Source organism: Mus pahari, chromosome 2 (genome assembly GCF_900095145.1).
Source record: "Mus pahari chromosome 2, PAHARI_EIJ_v1.1, whole genome shotgun sequence".
Taxonomy (NCBI): Eukaryota; Metazoa; Chordata; class Mammalia; order Rodentia; family Muridae; genus Mus; species Mus pahari.
In genome coordinates, this window is record NC_034591.1 from 9,175,781 (window position 1) to 9,197,080 (window position 21,300).

Genomic DNA, 21,300 nt, shown 5'->3' on the forward strand with positions numbered 1-21,300 from the left:
ACCTTCCAACTAAGGTCTCCCTTGCTTATTGGGTTGTCTCTTTCTCTTCTTAATCTCTTTCTTTCCAGGTCACTCTCAGAAATGATATGCCTGTTTACTCAGATCTTCTGTGACAGAATATATATATATATATAATGTTGAGGCAAAAATTAAGTAAAATCTCATAATAATAAGCCTTTCAATATCCAAGCATTGCTCGACCAGGAACTCAGGAGGCCCTACCTCCCACTGCTAAACAATTTGCTACTGATGGGTTTAGAAAGAGGGGGACTCATTGCCAGCAGTTGGGTACCCGCTGGGATCACATCAACCTCCAGTGGAATTTAGTGTCCATAAATGGCACTTGTTAAATTAAGTGGTCACAAGACCCAATTGTTAGTCATGACTATTGGAAAGGAGGTAGTAGGGATGGGAAGACAGACCTTGAGCCAGGAGGGAGAGAAGAGAGGATAGAGGGGAAAGTAATCAGAATTCACTTTATGCATGCATGAAATTAAGTAAAATACAAAATATCCTATGAAGCCAGATCAATCTCTATTAAAGTTGCTAGATTTTTGCCTGAGGGGATGACACAGCAGGTATAAGCTTGTGAGATAAACTTGACAACATGAGTTGAGTCTCTGAAAGTCTTAGGAGGGAACTGACTCCCATAGCTCTTCTCTGACTCCATATGCATTATGGGACATGTCCACCCCCATCATAAGATTAAAAATACTTTTTCAAACTGAAAAAGGTAATTTATTTTTTATTAAATATTTTCTTTATTTATATTTCAAGTGTTATCCCCTCTCCTAGTTTCCCCTCTGAAAATCCCCTATCCTCTCCCCCTGCTCCCAATCCCACCCACTCCCATTCCTGGCCCTGGCATTTCCATATACTGGGGCATAGAATCTTCACAGGACCTAGGGCCTCTCCTTCCATTGATGACTGACTAGGCCATCCTCTGCTACATATACAGCTAGAGCCACAAGGTCTACCATGTGTTCTCTTTGATTGGTGGTTTAGTTCCAAGAAGCTCTGGGGGTACTGGCTAATTCTTATTAATGTTTCTCTTATGGGACTTCAGACCCCTTCAGCTCCTTGAGTACTTTCTTTAGCTCGAAAAAGGTAATTTCTAATCTAAATGTTCCGTTCTAGCTTTGTAGAATGTGAGTTGTATTTGCATTATAGACATGATTCTTACATTGTAATTTTTGGACTGGATCAGGTTATCTCATAGGAAGGTCCCGGAAGTTTGCAATAGGCATCTTAGGACACAACCTCTTCGAGATTTTCCTCAGCTATTTTCATCTGCAGCTGTCACTACCCTGATGTGATTTCCCTTCCAAGTAGGGAAAATTGGATCTCATTCTTATTTCTCATTTATTGTTTTGGCCTAATTGTACCCTCAGGCCTTTAATGCCAGAAGATGAGATTTTAATGGAGGAAATGACCCGTGAAAATAATATAAGAGTAGGGGACCTGGAGCATACTAGAGTTTTAAGAACTGATTCTCAGGGAGGCAATTGTGTAGTGTAAGGCCATAGAGCTTCAGGGCATATCTAGCAAAGATGCCGATGAAAGTATTTTATAACACTATTAAATTGAATGTCTTTTCCACACTGAAGGAAACATCTTGATTTTGTGGTGCTTAAACCTTACATGTTCTTTAGAGCTTTTTAGATGTAGTTAATTCAAACAAAAATGTCAACCTTCCAAATGTCCCTCTCAGGTCCACAGCAGGGACAGATCCCAGGGTGTTGGTTGCACTGAAGTTTATGCTTACTCCACTCTAAGGTAACTTCTTCCATGCACACTTCTTAGTCTGCACTTGTCCTGCCTGTGTCACTCAAATGATAGTAATACAACTCCTAGTGACCCGGTAAGCCCTGTTCGACTGTTTCTGCTTACAGGAGAATCACAGTGAAATATACTTCACAGACTGTCAGTTTAAAAGGAATGGGCTTACCCTAAGTTCTGTTCTTCAGTGATCTCAGTTCTGAAAGTCTATGATTGGATAAATGTCAACAGTTATATTTTCCATCCTTTCTGCTTTACTTTCCCTACCCCTGGTTTGTCAACATTTGGATTATGCCTTCTGATCTCTTGAACCATTTCTATTAGGAAGGGTGGTTTTCTTGGAATGCATCCACAGTTTTTACACAGTAGATACCAATAGCATGTGTGATGATTGGAACGAAAAATACCCTTTATAAGCTCAGGCCTTGGAACACTCTGCCCTCAGTTAATCGAGAAATCTGGAAAGGTTTAAGAGGGGAGGTTTCCTGAGGAAGTATGTCATTGGGGCAGACATTGAGAATATGTACCCTAACCCTGCTTTCAGTTCTCTTTGTCTCTGGCCTTCTGCCTCTGCCACTGTCTCTCTCTGTCTTTCTCCCTCTCTGTCTGTCTTTTTCTGTCTCTCTATCTCTTTGTCTTTCTCTGTTTCTTGGTCTCTGTCTCTCTGTTTGAGTGTGTATTTGTATGTCTGTCCCTTTGTCACTGTCTCTCTGTGTCTCTTAGTCTCTCTGCTTCTTGCTTGCAGTAAAATGTGGTCTCTCAGCTTCCGCCTGCTGGCATATCCTTTGAAACCATAAAGTCAAATTGCCTTTTCCTTCTACAAGCTGCTTCTAATCATTTTCAGAAAAGAAAATTACCTCTAGTAGTGTACAAATAATCTTCAATGACTTGATAATATAAGAAATGTCTCCAGTCATTGTTAGAGTATTACCCTAAGTCAATCATCTAATAGACCCTCCGATTAACATTTCTACCACCACCAAAACCAAACCTAGCCTAGTTGCAGATCTACCTGATAAATGAAATCAATTCTGTTCTTTAGATCTAGCACTTTGGACAATAAACCTTAGAAACAAACCACAAAATTATTTTCATTTCTTCTTCATAACTGTACTTTTGCTACTGTTATGAATTATAATATAATCTGACATGCAGATATCTAGTAAGTGACCCCATTAGTGGTTCTTTCAGTCCAACAGGTTGAGAACCACTGCCTTAGATTATGTAATAACCACTAGCCACCTCAAGAAGAGGGTATCACCGATCTTGTTGCATGGATGGCTATATTTATCTTCTCTCTACATCTCTATCCATCTTCTGCCAAGAGAAGTAGGTACTCTTTCTTGTTTTTAGTTTTCAGAATTATTTTATCATGTACTCTCTATACATTACTTCTATTAGTATAGGTAATTTTAGCTGTGAAAAAAATGACATGCAACAATATATTGTAATTTCCAGGACTGTTTCTTGCTTTTGCTCAGTTAGTGTTATTTTGTAGATTTAATCTTTTTAAAAAAGATTTATTCATTTATTTTATGTATATAAGTACACTGTAGCTATCTTCAGATGCACCAGAAGAGGGCATTAGATTCCATTACAGATGGTTGTGAGCCACCATGTGGTTGCTGGGAATTGAACACAGGACCTCTGGGACCTTAACCTGGATGCTCTTAACCACTGAGCCATCTCTCCAGCCCTGTAGATTTAATCTTATTCATCATTCTTGTTGATTCCTTAGCAGTCAGAGATGCAATGGCAACCAGGGAACCTAGTTTAATTTTGAAGTTCAAATATTGAGTTGGTATATGTAACATTGGGTGAATCTCTTTGCTTCTTTTGACCTCTGTTGCACACTTGTAAGAAACAAATATTAGTCCCCTTTGAGTATACAAAATTTGTTGGTTTTGGTGTAAAAGACCATGTGAGGTTTTTAGGTATAAAATACATAGTAATTATTATATACTTTGAGACTGTGGAATATTTTCCACCCTATGAATATAACATACTCTTCATTCCCAGGTCAAGTGATATTGGGTGGATTCGAGTTTTTGACTTTAGTAATGATACTAAGATCATTTTACAATGCATCCCCTGCTACACAAATACAGAAAAATATCCAAAGAATGAATGTATAAGTAGAATCTCTAAGAGTGATGCACTTAACATTGCCAACTCTTTTCCCAGTAGTGCATGAGGTGCCAGTTCGCTGCAAATACACTTACATTTTCCCACTGGTCTCCATGACCCACATGTTCTTCAACATGTTTCTTGATTCATGTATCTCTGCCTGAAAGCATTACTATCTTTAGAACTGCAAATCCCGTCTTAGTTATTTTAATTCGTTTGATTATAATTTTAACAACATTAGTATGGATGATATACAGTGTAAAACTTAGAGTTAGTAGTAAAAAATAAAATAACATTTTATAATATCAACTATGATAATTAGTACAAGGAAAGTAAAGTGTCTTTAAGTGGGGAAGAGTATAGAGGGTGCTATGGAGAACAGCATGGACAGAAAGATATTTTCTAAAGAAGAAAACTTGATAACACACTGTACTTTAATGCTCAGTTACCAGCTGTGGCTTGTGGCTACTGAACTAGACTGAAGGGCGGGAGAATGGAGTCATGGTTAATTTGGAAAACCAGATAATTGAGACAATTAAGGATCAGGAACTGACTGACTGGTGTGATAGATGGTAAGTCATGTTTGTGAAGAGAAAGACAGGAATGTAAAAAGAAGAGAATTTCCCATTTTAGAAGAAGGAGCACCAATGATGGTTTCAGATGACTGTAAGAGTGTAGGGGTGAGATGAGCGTGATTCTACAAATTTCTGAGTAGAACTTTCTTTTCACTGCTATATTTCAAGATTTTATTGGGAGAAAATTTGAAAATATAGACCATATTTAGACAAGAAGAGGCAAAAACAAAACAAAACAAAACAAAACAAAACAGAAACAAAAAACATCTAAACTAGAATAAGAAAGTCACCATCCTTAGAGACAGCTGGTAGGGTGCCAGTGGTCTCAAGGGGTGAATTGGTTTTAATTAAAAGAAGGTAAAGAGGAAAAATGACAAAATAAGGAGGAATGTGTTAATGGTATTCCAGAGGATTTAACAAAAGGATTTAAGGCATTTACAAGGGTGAGGTCAAATTAGGGGCCTTACAGAGCCCTATGGGATGTGACTCCAAGTATTGATTATTGACCCGGGGTAAGGGTCAGTTGCCCATCATGACCATAGTCATCAGTCAACAGGGATGTGTCATGATGCATTAGCCTTGATGATCTCCCAGGAAAGATGAGTAACTACTAATCTTCCTTTGGATCATTGAAATCATCAAACATTTTGGTCCTCACTGTCAGTAATCAACAAATCAATCTATGAGGCTTCTTCCCTTTTCTCTCCTGTTACCCAGAATGTCTCTTGTTTCATAAGGTGACACTTGTTTTGTATGTGCTATGCTTATCTGCCTTTACAATTGGTTATTTTCCATCCTTATTTGTATTTTATATTCCCCTCTTTGTAAAAATCAAACAAATGTCCTTTTTTGTAGTTCTTAATGTTTTGGGGTCCTGTTACTATCTGTCATACGTTGAATGTTCAGTAATACTTACAGGTATAAAATGAAGGATATAGGGTCACCAAGGAAAATGTTAAGATTACTGAGATATACAGAATTCTAAGATTTCTGAGCAAAATTAGAGCAAATATTCCAGATTAAAAAGTAGATCATAGAAAACTGTTACACTTAATCTCAGCTTGTTCACACCAACACATAGCTAATCAGACCACTTCTGTTTATTCTTCCTTTCATGATTACGTTTTCATGTTTCCCTTAAATCTCCAAACTATCATATTATTATTATTATTATTATTATTATTATTATTATTAATTATATTTGCAGAAGGTTCCCTGGTTTTTTCTTATCCTTTTGTATAATTTTGATTCCTACACTGAATTATGATTGATTATGTACCAGTCAATCTACATGCTAAAATGGCTCATACATGAAGGTCCTGATTAGATCCATCTATGAAGATGTAGGTAAGTCAAATAACATAATGTGGTGGTTTAATGAGAATAGCTTCCATGGGCTCCTATGTCTGAGCATTTGATTTCCAGTTAGTAGAACAAAAGGATTATGAGGTCTGGCTTTGTAGAAGGAAGATTAATCCTCTCTCCCTGTCTCATGCTGCTTGTGGTTTAAGATGTGAGCTCTCAGCTGTTCCATCTCCCTGCCTGCTTGCCTGCTGCTATGTTCCTTGCTCACAACATTGTGATAGACTCTTATTTTTCTGAAACCATAAGCCCTAAATAAACTCTTTTATAAGATAGATGCCTTGGTTATGATGCTTTATCGCAAAAATAGAAAATAACTAATACACATACAGTGGAAAGGATAAAAGTGTGTGTGCATGCATATACATACATACATATCTTACAAATCCTCCTGTATTTTTGGTCAAAACCACTATCCAAAAATATATTTTTAAATTTCCTTTAGGTTAATTATATCTGCCTTACTCAATTCTTTTATTATTTTTTTTAATGTACTGGTATTTTGAAAATTCTTTTTTCCCCAATTTTTATTAGGTATTTACTTCATTTACATTTCGAATGCTATCCCCAAAGTCCCCTATACCCCCCCCCCCCCCCCCCCCCCCGCTCCACCACAAACTCACTCTCACTTCTTGGTCCTGGTGTTCCCCTGTACTGCGGCATATAAAGTTTGCAAGACCAAGGGGCCTCTCTTCCCAATGATGGCNGACTAGGCCATCTTCTGCTACATATGCAGCTAGAGACACANGCTCTGNGGGTACTGGTTAGTTCATATTGTTGTTCCTCCTATAGGGTTGCAGACCCCTTCAGCTCCTTGTGTACTTTCTCGAGCTCCTCCATTAGGGGCCCTGTGTCCCACACAATAGCTGACTCTGAGCATCCACTTTTGTGTTTACCAGGTACTGGCATAGCCTCACAAGAGACAGCTATATCAGGGTTCTTTCAGCAAAATCTTGCTGGCATATGCAATAGTGTCTGTGTTTGGTGGCTGATTATGGGATGGACTTCTGAGTGGAGCAATTTCTGGATGGTCCATCCTTCCATCTCAGCTCCAAACTTTGTCTCTGTAACTCCTTCCATGGGTGTTTTGTTCCCAATTCTAAGAAGGGTCGAAGTGTCTACATTTTGATACTCGTTCTTCTTGAGTTTCATGTGTTTTACAAATTGTATCTTGGGTATTCTAAGTTTCTGGGCTAATATCCACTTATCAGTGAATGCATATCATGTGAGTTCTTTTGTGACTGGGTTACTTCACTCAGGATGATACCCTCCAGATCTATTCATTTGCCAAGGAATTTCATAAATTCATTTTTTAAAAATAGCTGAGTAGTACGCCATTGTGTAAGTGTACCACATTTTCTGTATCCATTCCTCTGTTGAGGGACATCTGGGTTCTTTCCAGCTTCTGGCTATTATAAATAAGGCTGCTATGAACATAGTGGAGCATGTGTTCTTATTACCAATTGGAACATATCTTCTGGGTATATGCCCAGGAGAGGTATTGCTGGATCTGCCCATAGTACTATGTCCAATTTTCTGAGGAACTGCCAGACTAATTTCCAGAGTGGTTGTACCAGCTTGCAATCCCACCAACAATGGAGGAGTGTTCCTCTTTCTGCACATCCTCGCCAGCATCTGCTGACACCTGAATTTTTGATCTTAGCCATTCTGACTGGTGTGAGGTGGAATCTCAGGATTGTTTTGATTTGCATTTCCCTGATGATTAAGGATGTTGAACATTTTTTGAGGTGCTTCTCAGCCATTCGATATTCCCCAGTTGAGAATTCTTTGTTTAGCACTGTACCCCATTTTTAATGGGGTTACTTGGTTTTCTGGAGTCCGTCTTCTTGAGTTCTTTATATATATTGGATATTAGACCCCTATCTGATTTAGGATTGGTAAAGATCCTTTCCCAATCTGATGGTGGTATTTTTGTCTTATTGACAGTATCTTTTGCAGTAGCTTTGCAATTTTATGAGGTTCCATTTGTCAATTCTCGATCTTACAGCACAAGCCATTGCTGTTCTATTCAGGAATATTTCCCCTGTCCCCATATCTTCGAGGCTTTACCCCACTTTCTCCTCGATCATTTTCAGTGTCTCTGGTTTTATGTGGAGTTCCTTGATCCACTTAGAGTTGACCTTAGTACAAGGAGATTATAATGGATCAATTCATTCCTCTACATGATAACTGCCAGTTGTGCCAACAACATTTGTTGAAAATGCTGTCTTTTTTCCACTGGATGATTTTAGCTCCCTTGTCAAAGATCAAGTGGCCATAGGTGTGTGGGTTCATTTCTGGGTCTTCAATTCTATTCCATTGATCTACTTGTCTGTCACTGTGCCAGTACCATGCAGTTTTTATCACAATTGCTTTGTAGTACAGCTTTAGGTCAGGCATGGTGATTCCCCCAGATATTCTTTTATCATTGAGAAGAGTTTTTGCTATCCTAGGCTTTTTGTTATTCCAGATGTATTTTCAAATCTTAATCAACTCTTATGTGTTCACTTCCTGCCCCCTACAATACTGTTTTACTTGTGTCAGTAAATTCAACCTTAACTTCGCCTTTGTGAACATTTAATGATCTTGTAAAAAATGTCCATGCCTTAACCCTACCCCTACAGTGAATTGAGAATAAGTGCTACCCCTTAAGTCAACCCAGGTAACTGTGATGTGTATCTAGACCTTATATCTATTTACTGAGAAACAGTAATCAAATTATGTAGTTCTAAATATTTAAAATTATATTTTAAACAGAACTATGTGGATACATAAGACTCAGGTTTTCCACTCACACACCAGAAGAACCTACCATTTATAGGCACACTGAGTTTTGTAGTTTTTAGGAATTGCCATATTTTAAAAATCTTGTTTATTCATTATACTTATCTAAGCATGCAATAATACTTTTTACTCTTCAAATATTGTGTTGTATCTTTGTCATATTTATGAAACACTTAACTTTCACCGAAAAATAAAATTGAATCTTTATGCTAAATCTTTCTTTTCATTCTAAGACTTCCAATGTATAATTCCAGTTACTTTGTCTGAGAACTTGCCACTGCTAAAATTTATATATCATTCTCTCTAAAAATTCTCTAAAATACCCCCAAATGATGTCAGAATTTTTAGATTTCAACTCTGTTCTCATCATCTCATCAGTGACATTTTAAGAAAAATCTAAAAGGCAGGCAACCTCCCACTGTTTAAAGAAAAAAAAAACAAAACAAAAAACTAAAACCCTCGACTCTAAGAGAAGGTTTAGCTAAAATAGACAAAAACATGTTCTGGGTGAAATATATTGCAGCATCTTGAGATTTCTGATCCAGATGTGACAATATTAAGATCCTAACATTGAAAGAAGAGAAAAGTGAAAAGGAGAGAAAACATTTCCTTTGCTTACAGAGCAGCACTCTTCCCTGGCCTTCTAGGTAGGTGTGCTCTATGATGATGCTCAATCCACAGCTTCTGTATTGAGATTGGTGTCCACTCACAGAAAATCAGGGTTCCTCAGGCTTAATGTTAGACAAGTTTTGCCATATTTCCTATCATTTTTCAATTACAATTCTGTATTGAGGATGAAATTCTGATTTAGATAGTCTGAAACTATATATATATATATATACACAGATATATCACATACCATATACATGTACATGTATATGTATGTACATATACATCCTTGAACTGTACATCAAGATGAAACCAGAGAACATAGTGATTTATGTTATGTTACATTTTCTGACCAGTAGATTCATGTTTAGCAGCAGCACATTTTGTTTTGCATTAATATTTAATGTTGTTAATTCATTGAACCACAGGATTGTTTGATCAATATTTTAAGGCTTATATGTGTTAAGCATAGAAAAAGCTTAATATGTTGGACAATATAATAGCGAACCCACAGATTCTAGAACTAGTTTTCCTGTAGTCCCATCTTAAGTTTAGATTATTAATTAATTATTAATATTGATATTAGATTATTGATGTAGGCCTTTTATTCCTTCTCCATAGTTTTCAACCATAGACAAACTAAGCATAGTACCATTTTCGTATCTGTTTTGAGAGGTTTAAATAAGTTAGTACATGTCTAATACAGTGTCTCAAACACAGGAAACACTTACCTTCAGTACGATTTTAAGGCATCTAATTTCAATGTGTCACCATTTCTAAGTAAGATGTAGGAAAGAGAGCAGGGATTATAGAGATACAGATGAGAGCAGGACCTAGGGGGAGAAGAAGATGAGAATGAAGCTGCAAATGGTTCACTTAGACAACAGACTGCTTAGCTGCTGGCCCTCAATCGTGTAGTCAATGTCAGTGTGAATGGAGCATTCTGAACACCAGCAAAGCATACTGAGAATCAGAGTGTTTGTGTTCCAGCAGCATGTTAGATAAATGCAGGGAAGAGGAGACCGGAGCCATGAAGCTAGTAAGTAGTAGCTAGACCAGGAAACCAGGCATGGCTCTCCCAGAAGCCTCAACTCTTCCCACTGGACTCCATCTGTAGATCTCCATAATTACCACCCTCCTCTCCTCTGTTGGCCTTCTGTGTGCCATTTAGGCCTCCTGGCTGCATCTTTTGCAATTATGTAACTTCCTTTATTCTTCCTTGCCTTGCTGAGCTGCCATTTAGCTTAGCAGTGTTTAAGAGCTGATGGAGTAGTTTGTGGGTGATGACAGTGTTAAGAGCTAGCAAAGAACTTCACTACTTTTCATTACTTATAGCAGAGCAGAGCTGACAGCCCCAGGAGGCTCCAGCATGCAACCCCAGATAGCAGATGGATTATCTGTGTTCTAGCCTTACCTCCCGTGGTAGTCTCTTCCAGGACGACAATTACTATGACTTCCTGTGAAACAAACTTACCCTCTGGATAGCATCAATTTTAGATTAAAGAGTAAAATTTTATTTTTCTTTTCTATGGAACATCAGAAATGGATATTTTCTTTATATAAACTATATTTTATGAAGTCACAATTTAACCAATATTTAGCAATAAACCTTTAGTTAAGAATACTTTGGAAATATAATTTGTTCTCTAAATTTGTAAATCTCGTCCCATTTTGTTGATTTTGAGCTAAAATTGCCTTATGTAATTTAGATATCTGTACTTATGACTGTCCTTAGAAAATTCTATTTAAAAAAAAAACTATACACAATTTTCTCATTTGTTCAAGGTTAAAAAGAATCATGTAGTTTAAACTTAGTTTTTGATTGAGTGGAAGGAAAGCATTAAATATAATTTGCATATGAAATTTTAGAGGGTAATTCACATTAATGACAGCAATTGAGAAAGCTTCATACATAAAAGACGGCGTTTATCAGGTCACTGATGTTTGTGTAATGGGCAAGTTCTGTTTGAGTCCAAATACTTTGGAAAATAAGCCTTTCAAGTATTGATTTTATCTAGAGCCCAAAAGATCATAATCATGACTTATAAACAACTTGGATAATGACAGTCATTATAATTCAGTGCAAAGGCAGAAGCCCTAGGAATGATAATGTGTGCAAGGTTAAGGACTACCATTTATAAGCCATTAAAACTATTTTAATGTGCTATATTTAAACATTTTTAATAATATTTATGACATATGCAATTTAAGTTTATACTAATGATTCCTTTTATTATACAAAGATAAAAATATATAGACAATAAAATCAAATTATAAAGCATTTATCATTAAAATATTGAAAATCTGAATATAACATTGCATGAAATTATAATAGTATCATAGTTGTAAGCTTATAGTCTATGAATATAATTTATGATGGCTGAATCATTTTACTTACTTTTAAGTATAACAGACATTTTAAAATAGTTAAATGATTCTATGTTTGCTAATTTGTTTTTGGTTCACTAAATCTGAGTGTATTACAACAATGAGCTGTTAAATCCTTAATCCCGATATAATTATGAAACTCAATGGGAAGCCCAGAAAAATGACTTAGTAATGTAATTTATATTTCATCTTATATTCCTGTTTTGAGACATGCAAGAACAGGAAATGGCTGTTAATATGCAGGGGGTGACTGGTTTATACATCAGAAGTATTGTGATAAAATGATATATATTTAACCTTTTACTTTTTGTACTTTTTTTAGTACAGAGAATTTGGAAGCAACATTACACCCCGTTGTTTAACTGCCTTTAAAATTGTTTTGTGCAGAACAAATAACTTAGTTTTATGGGTTTTTTTTTTGGATGCTAAACTGTGGAGCACAACCAAAAGACATCCGGATTGCCAAAGCAAGTGAAGGAACGATTTTCCTCACTAGCTTGGCAGAGCATTTACACAAGACGACTTTAAAAATATAACTTTCTATTTTCATTAAAGTCACTTTGTCTTGTTTTGTCATCCAGTTAACTTTTGTATAAAGCCTTGAGAATGTTTAACTATTAAAACATGCAAACAAAATCCCTCTAAAATAAACCCCATAACAACAAACTTTAAGGAAAAATTTCACACGCATGGACTTTGCTATAGTCTTTATAAGCCAATCTCTTTTCCTTCTCTTTTTAATTAGAATGATCTCATCATTTTCCCTTTGTGATCCTATTGTGATTTTACTAATTATAATCTTACCAATCTTTGGACTCTAGAGTCACTGTGACTATGCTACAGCACCCCCCCCCGCCACCTCCTCCCCGCCTACATGATAAACCAGGAAATTTTTACTTTTCCATTGACTTTTGTTGAGAAATTTTCATGTCTATGAACTGTATCTCTCAGAGTTCACAGTGAGATCTTTTTAGCTAGATTGTCTTTGTAAAGAATGTGATAAAGGTGCCAATCATCAGACACTGAATAAATAGACCATCTAAACCATGGGTCCAACTGACATTCACAGGCTTTGTTCCTTGTAGTAGGAGAGCTAAAATTAAGTATATAAATCATTGTAGTGCTTGCACAAGCAAGAATGTCAAGAGGGATCAAAGTGAGAAAAATATTGTCTGATGAAAAGATATCTGGAAAGGTTTTAGTTGAGAATCGCTGTGCAAAATGTACTTTCAAGATTGAATTTATCATCTTTAGAATAATTACCCTGATCACATTTGCTCTAGGACCAATGCTTATTCTCAAAATTTTAGAAACAGTATTTATTGTCTTGACTATTTATTTACATAATACACTCTCTTTTCTTTGATCCAAACTGCTAAGGGCCTGAGATTTTACATCATATTCAAGACAAGTTAGCCTGTATAGTTTCATACACTTCGTCATAAAGCACTATCCTCCTGGGACAAGAGACAAAGTACCCTTGCTAGTTAGAAATAGCAGGGAACAAGATCCCCAGGATAGCTTCCACAAGCAGCAATGCCTACAAGCCTCAGTAGACACTGTTAAACAGCGGATGCTTTACATTTGAGGAAGCTCAAGCTCAGAAAATTTGCTGTCTTTAGACAGAGGAGCAGGCCGTCAGCTAAATTTTAGCCAGAAAGACATTATTTTCCTTTCCCTGACCAGTGAACAAATTTCCCTTTTACTTTGCATAAAATTTTGTCTATGTCTTTCCTACCTATTTGGAAAGATAGTCTAGAATAAAAGTCATCAGAAGATAAGGAGAACTGCTGAAGAGATTTGCCATCAAAGCAGTAAGTTTGGAAATAAATCATTATGCAGATGTAAGAGAATATGTAGTATATGCTCTCAAAATACAGTTTAAAGAAATCATCTTTTTATGATAAAGTACATAAGTAAGGATGATAACATTTTGAAGAGTCCTATATATTAAGGTTAGAAGGCATTATTCTGAGTTATTAATGATCTTTATTCTAATTTGTTCATATCAATAAACCAAGTCATATAATGACAGACATATGGAAATGAGTTTTTACCTTAAGATGTATACATGTACATATGCTTCTATGTATATGAAGTCTATTTATACATATTTTAACACATAAATTTGTCTAAATTCTGAACCTACAGTAATGTCATAATTATCAAGTTGGTAGAATAGGTTTTATAAATCATTGGAGAATATGTCTTAGGCAATTTTTAAGAGTATGTAAATAAACACTAGACCAGATAAAGGTCCTGAATACTGCAGATTCACTTTTAGTGTCCATATCATCAACACTCTTCAGTTATGTCTTTATTCCTGCGTGTGATCCATTGATGTGAAAACCTGGAGCAACAACGATAAGATTTTATGCATATGCTTTATGGTGTTTGTTTGTTTGTTTGTTTCCAAGATGTTTTTTTTCCCCCTCTGGGTTACATTGTTCTTTGTCTTGTCTTGTTGTATACCACCACGAACTACTACAACAAAGAGACTGGAAGGTTTTCATGTTAGGTTTATAGGATGCACTGTGAAAGATACAAATAAAATTCTGAAACTGAGTAACTGCCTGCAAGAAACTCTTGGAAAATCAAGGACCAGCCAAAATTCAAAGCACAAAGTACTCACTCAGAATATAATAAATTTAGTCACACACAAAAATATGTCATGGCCACTGTTTTGTAAGTTCTCAATATGACTCCTACTTCAAGCCTGGATCAGGCTGTATCCTATGTGACTGACATAATGAGCCCCCTACACACTTCTGGAATAGAATCCCTTTTTATGGTACTTCAGGTTTTAAAAGAATACTTAAATCTTAAAAATGGGTGGGATTCAAATATAAGCATCAGATTTCAAAATCTAACTTGCTTCGAAGTTTAGTGATTGGTGAGAGAAAGCCAGCCAACATATTTCAATGAGTACCAGCGCCACTGAACATGACTACAGAGCATCTTAGCTCTGGTTTTACTACACAACATATACCCTGTATAGCCCGCCTTGTGATTTTTTTTGGAGGCATCAGCAAACTTGATATTTAAACAGGAATTCGCATTCCTGATGTTGACCAACTGTTAAATAAAAGGAAATATCTAATGTGCAGCTTGAGAATCAAAATGCCTTTGTAGACATATGTGACTCAGAATACAGACAGGAACAATGAGAAGTCTAAAGGAGTCCTAAGAGGCACAAAATGCTTCCTTACTCCCATAGACTTATTTAAGAAAATACGAGGATGAGATATGATTACATCAATTAGAAGTATGAGCCCAATAGCAATAGTAAGTACTTTATAAGACTGTATGCAAACATGAAAAATATATCCAGTAACAAGTTATAACAATGGCCCCCTTCATGGTAAGTTAGTTGGCTAGAGCAGAAAGAAAGAATGAGTAACTAAAAGTCGGGGGGAGGGGTGAATTTCAGGCACCTGGTGATATTGAGCAATGGCTTAAGTAGTGTTATAAACCAAGACCTCTGTGTACACATTTATAATGAAAAATGAAAAATAGATTATAATTATCAGTGCAATGTGTGACCCCTTGTAAACTGATTCTGCAGTCCATACAAAAAAAAGAGAAAAAGGGGAGATTGGTGAAAAGATAATGATAAGGGAAACCATTTCTTTTAGTAATAATATCATAAAAATTATGAAAAAACTAGTTGATTTGTTTCATTCTTGTTTTTTTTGTTTGTTTGTTTTCCTTTGTTTTCTTTGGTCTCAGCAAAGTGCTAGACACTTGACAAAGAGAAGGAAGGGTTATTTCTGTTTGATTGTTTTGTTTTTTTAATATTCTTCTCTTGAAGAAACCAACAAACTTGAGATATAATGACAACTTCAAAGCCATGTGGAAACCAGAAGGGTGAAACAGTGTTGTTTTGTAAGGCAATACTGAGACAAGGACCCCTGTAGCATGGCTGGCCACAATCTCGCGGTAAGGCCACCCATAGCTGTGATGTGTCTGACAGGTTGAGGACTGCTGTTCCAGCAGGACTGCCTCTGGAGGCCTAAGAAGTGAAATGAACTGACAGAAAGATTAAGGATTGCTAAAAAGATTTTGCATGAAGTGAAAGCTCATAGCTAAGTTTCTTGATCACCCAGAGAATTATCTGAAGAAAATAAGGTTTCATTTATCTTTTCAGAAAGTCGAAAAAAATGGTAATGGAGTGAATTGTAGAAGGAAATGAAACGGTTTTAGTGAGGTCTACTTCTAACTACTGTTGCCCTAATCATAAGTTTTCTTCAATTTCAGATATACTGGCCTAGCACAGCAGTAAAAGTAGAAGAATGCATAATGAAAGGAAAAGATGCAGTAAGTACCCTTCACTGTACATAAGCAAATCAGACTCTATTCTTGCTGGCCTAGAAAGACCATAATCAATAAAGTTTTACTTTCTCTTGAAAGACATATATACAATTTTGTCCATAAAGGGAGAAAATACACAATAAATACATTGTTCTAGAAAACTAATTTCAATATAGAGATCCTGATTGGAGACCACAAAGTGTGAGAAGATGAAGTAGGAAAGATGCTTGAGTCATTTTACAAAGCTTCTTTGGTCTTTCCCGGTGTTAGAAGCAAAGTCTATCCCGTTCAGAGTCCATGAGATCCAGGAATGAGAAGTGCTGTTCTCCACACTCGTCAGATTCTCTCAGACATGGCAGAGAGGCTTTCGCATGTAAGGAGTGGCCTTCCCTGAGGGAATACATGCCTTGGAGAGAGGCCATAGGTATTCCCTTGAAAGCAAACTTATCTTTATTTCCATTAAGCTAAAATATGTAAACGACTGACACATTATTAGTAACTCCCAGTTCTCAGTTGCAGCTGGAGTGTAGCCAAGCGATGAGTCGACTCTCTCTGCTTCAGTCCACACTGTGATGCTGAGCATTGAACATCCTCTCAGCCCATGTCAGTCCACACTGTGATGCTGAGCACTGAGCATCCTCTCAGCCCACGTCAGTCTATACTGTGATGTTGAACATTGAACATCCTCTCAGCCCATGTCAGTCTGTGCTCAAGTGAGCCAAAATATGACCAAATGAAATATGTTCTTTCTAAGGACAGTGTGTCAATAGAGGGAAAAGCAGATGCTTCAAGTCATGTGAGGACCAAAAAGTTTTACCTTGTCAACATGGCCAGATTCTATTAACTGTATATGGTCACACACTAAGCAAAATGTTAGGTATATGCAAAGTTAAACAGTGTCAGGCAAGTCCTGTGTGTCCGAGTTGATGTTTGGTTATAAGTGAGTTCAACAATGAATGAGTTAAATGTTGTTCTCTGTAAGCTTGAATTTAAAACTAGTGTCCAACTAGGACTCCCTGGAACATGGTCCTGTCCTTCTTTCCTTCTATTGTTGGTGACTTGAGGACAAGCACCAATTGGCACAAAAAGTCAACATTACGTACCAAGATGTTTGACCCTTGGACTATAGCATCTTGCAACAACAAGATCCTCAGAGCAATGTTACCATCAAACGTTATTTCTTGTGGTTGGTTTTATATAGTAAAAAAAAAAATTCTTCCTGAAATTACATTTTATGTAAATTTATCATTTTGAGGCTCGAAGTGCTATTTTGCCTATGAAAACTCTGTCGTGCCAACGGAGACTTCTATACCTGAGGGTGTAGTTTTCTAATTTAAGAAATAAATGCTAGGCTTTCTGTGTTAATACTCTCTCCTGGGACTGCGGCATAATGGTATTGTGGCGCAGTCTTAATCAGAATTACTTTCACCAGTCCAGAAACCTAAAACTATTAAATTCTGTAGTGCCCTATTGTCTAGATCATTTATTTTCTTAACAATAATGCTTTTTTCCCTAGTTATTGACTTTCTAATTTTTTTTTTCTGGTTCACTGTTTAATATTGTTCTTTTAAAATGTCAGCACAGGGAATATTTTAATTATATGGAAAAACAGAATGCAAATCAGTATAATTGAACCATTTTTAATGCATTTGTAATCCTTTTTTAAAAAAATTTCCTCAATGTGATATTATATAATGAAATGATCTACAGTATTATAAAACTTATAAACATTACGTCATATATCAGTGCACATTAAAGTGTGACTCCCTCTAGCTTCCTTCTCCCGGGTCCTCATCTTCTTTATTCTGTTCCTTCCTTTCCCTCCCAATTCAGACTTGCATTCTAGGATGGAAGGACAGCAAAGATCAAAGGCAGGTTGAACATTTGTTTCATTCTAACCCTGTGTGTCCCTTTTGAATCCTCTTTAGAATGAGTGTGCCAATTATGTCCGGGTTTTGCATCACTACAACAGGACACACCTTCTGACCTGTGCTACTGGAGCCTTTGATCCACACTGTGCCTTCATCAGAGTCGGGCACCATTCAGAGGTAAGAAATAGCCTCTAAAAGAAAGACTGCTATTTCCCTCATGAAAGATAAAACCACTGAGTTGTATTTACTTGACTGACCTCTCGGTATCTTTAAAATCCTTGTCACCTCTCAACCTTTGAGCTAATTAGCCTGCTGTGTCTTCATTTGTGCATTTATTCACCAAACAATTTCGTCTGCTTAACTCATCTGCTTGAAACAGATTTTGCAACATCAATGTGTTTTGTCTACTGTACTCTTACATATGAATTCACCAAAATAGAGTATATAGTTTTGTGGCATGCGTGCGCGCTCGTGTGTATATGTGTGTGTGTGTGTGTGTGTGTGTGTGTGTGTGAGAGAGAGAGAGAGAGAGAGAGAGAGAGAGAGAGAGAACAGATTCAGAAAGAGATACACAGAAACAAAGAGCCTTACAATCTATATGAATAAAATGTTGCACACTGTACTTTACACATGACACACAAAGCCTTTTGATTTTATAATTATGTTCTTTCTAGCCAGGGGACTTGAGGACCACAGCAGAGGGAAAGACTTCTAAGTCATAGAAGCTGACTCTCAGTGTGAGAAAGGCATGCATCTTTTCCACAAACCCACATTAGGCGACACAGTGCTATATTAGCAATGACTGCAAATACCATTGCTACTTTTAACAAGATAATGTTTGCCAACAAGAAGTCCCAAAGTTTAGGTTCCTACCTGATTCCTGTAAGCTGAGTGAGCCCCACTTTATCCTGCTCATACTTTGTAGCATGTTTCATCACGATTTCATTTAGCAGAATACAAAATAATACTCTGATTTCATGACTTGCTGCCTTTCATATACAGGAGAAGGCATAATTGATTATATTCCATAATTTTTATCATGGCATATATATAGCTAAGAAATTTTAAAAGGCATTTAATACATCCTACTTATGAAAATACAGTAGTGACTTAATTTGTATCTCACAATATAGTATAATATAAAGAATGCCATTCATTTATACTACTGCTTCTTTCAGTTAGTACTTATACTACTTAATGCAATAGGTATTAATAGGTATGAATACAATTAGCAACATCAAAGCCCTTAAAAGCTTCCTCCAGAGACTGCCCCTGATTGAGGTACTGTAGGTGTACCTAAATAGTTGTATACTAAATATAAGTATCACACGCAAACACATCTCAGTGCATTGCTTGATATTTCTTAGAGAACAGACCCAGTGATGGAATTGGAGAACTTTAGGCAGAGATACAGAAGGGAAATTATACCAGTGCAAGGCCAGATTACATAACTGCACAGCATAAATGATACAATATGCATATATGGGGACGCATGCACATACATTTTCTGTGTGTATCTGCTAGCCATGTGATCTCTGTTGCCTTTATTTAATGGCACTTTTATTGATCCTGCACTCTCTCTGAGCAGAGGATTCTCGATTAGGTCTGTTTTATTAATCCTTTCAATACTTTTAAGGTGCTTTGGCATCTCTATTTTTTCTTTTCTTTTGATTGTATTAGTTCTTTGAGAATTTCATACAACATACTTTGATCATATTTATCCCTCCAACTCTTCCTTATCCTCATCAATCCAACTTTGTGTCCTAAATCAACAACAACAAACAAACAAGAGCAACAGAAATCAATGAAGACCAGTTGTGTTGCCCAAAACGTCTTGGGTGTGTGTGTCATCTAGAGAAATTGGACTCCCTTTCCCAGCAAATAGCTCCAAGGTTGGGATAGGATTATGTGCCCACATATCCTCTCCATGCTGGGATATGGTCTGGCTTGGGGGTTTGCATGCTGTCACGTCTACCATGTGTCCTCATGTGCAGCTGCCCTCATGTGTCCAAAGGAATGTATTTTTGAGCAGTCATTCACAGCCTCTGGCTCCAATACTTTGTCTCCAGCAAAATTCTGGGCACTGGGAGAAAGATGAGCGGTGTATGTTCCATTTAGAGGTGAATATTTTCTTAGTGTAAGCATTGCTTCATTCACATTACTTGTTATCAGTGGCTTTTTTGTTTGTTTTCAAAATAGTATCCATCTTTGCTTTTAAGCAAGTCATTTGAAATTGAGATGTCTGCGACAAAAGAATAGAGATATTTCCTGGGGTATAAAGACATGAGGTTTATCATGTATCACTGATGTTTATATTTTATAAACTTTCTTGGAATAACAGCTCTGCTCTAGTCAGTCTCTTTTACCTTCCCTGTAGAGGCTTCACCGTGTATACGTATATGCTTGTCATCTTTCACATCATTGACTCAGGTTACTTTTTTTTTCCTCAGTTCACTTTTATTCAATCAGTTTTTCTCCTTAAGCCATCTCATGCAAGAAGGTTATTTTTGTTCTTGAAGAACACAGACTATCCACCGTATCCCTTCATTTCTACACATGCTTTTCTTTGTTGTCTTAGCAAATGGGTAAAATACCTTCTGATCACTCGAGAGACTCTCTGCCCGTCATCATTCTGCTGCTCCTCTTTTCTGCTTGACTATAATGATAAGAATTGTTTTCTGGGTCTTCAGTTCTATTCCATTGATCTACCTGCCTGTCGCTGTACCAGTACCATGCAGTTTTTATCACAATTACTCTGTAGGACAGCTTTAGGTCAGGCATGGTGATTCCACCAGAGGTTTTTTTATCATTGAGAAGAGATTTTGCTATCCGTGGTTTTTTGTTATTCCAGATGAATTTGCAAATTGCTCTTTCTAATTCGTTGAAGAATTCGTATTGTAGCTGAACTTAAAGTTATAGATGTCAATGTTTTTCACTTTCCAGTAATGGTTAGGGTCTGCTACAGGGCATAACCTCAGGTCTTAGATACTGTCCTCATTTTCCAACTGAACTAACATTTTAAGCCTTTACTGGTGAGTTCTCAAGAAGTCTTCCACACTGGTACTCACCACTACCCTCTACAGGAACTAGGTGGTGTTGCAAGAGAAAAAGTCTTTGCTCTTCAACAATCTCCAGTGTACCCAAATAGTTCTTTTTTCCATGATTATAGGTTATTTGTGTATATTTCACATACAAAGTAGATATTATTTTATATGTTATTTTTTTTCCTTTTTTATTATTATTTTCTTTATTTACATTTCAAATGCTATCCCGAAAGTTTCCCATACACCTCCCCCCACCTCTGTTCCCCTACGCACCCACTCCCACTACTTGGCCCAGGCCTTGCCTTGTGCTAGGTCATATAGAGTTTGGAAGACCAAGGAGCCTCTATTCCCACTGATGGCCAATTAGGTCATCTTCTGCTACATATGCAGCTAGAAACACAAACCCAGGGGGTACTGGTTAGTTCCTGTTGTTGTTCCACCTACAGGGTT

At 36.8% G+C, this 21,300-nt stretch overlaps 1 protein-coding gene across 2 annotated transcripts in view; it reads left to right on the forward strand.

Annotated features, from left to right (window-relative positions):
* Positions 1-21,300, forward strand: part of Sema3e (semaphorin 3E) — a 228,934-nt gene that overhangs the window by 127,765 nt on the left and 79,869 nt on the right. For both annotated transcript variants that reach the window (XM_021190553.1, XM_029535639.1), the window contains exons 3-4: positions 15,882-15,941; positions 17,864-17,983. In XM_021190553.1, the coding sequence (XP_021046212.1) occupies positions 15,882-15,941; positions 17,864-17,983 (180 nt within the window). The remainder of the gene's footprint in view (positions 1-15,881; positions 15,942-17,863; positions 17,984-21,300) is intronic.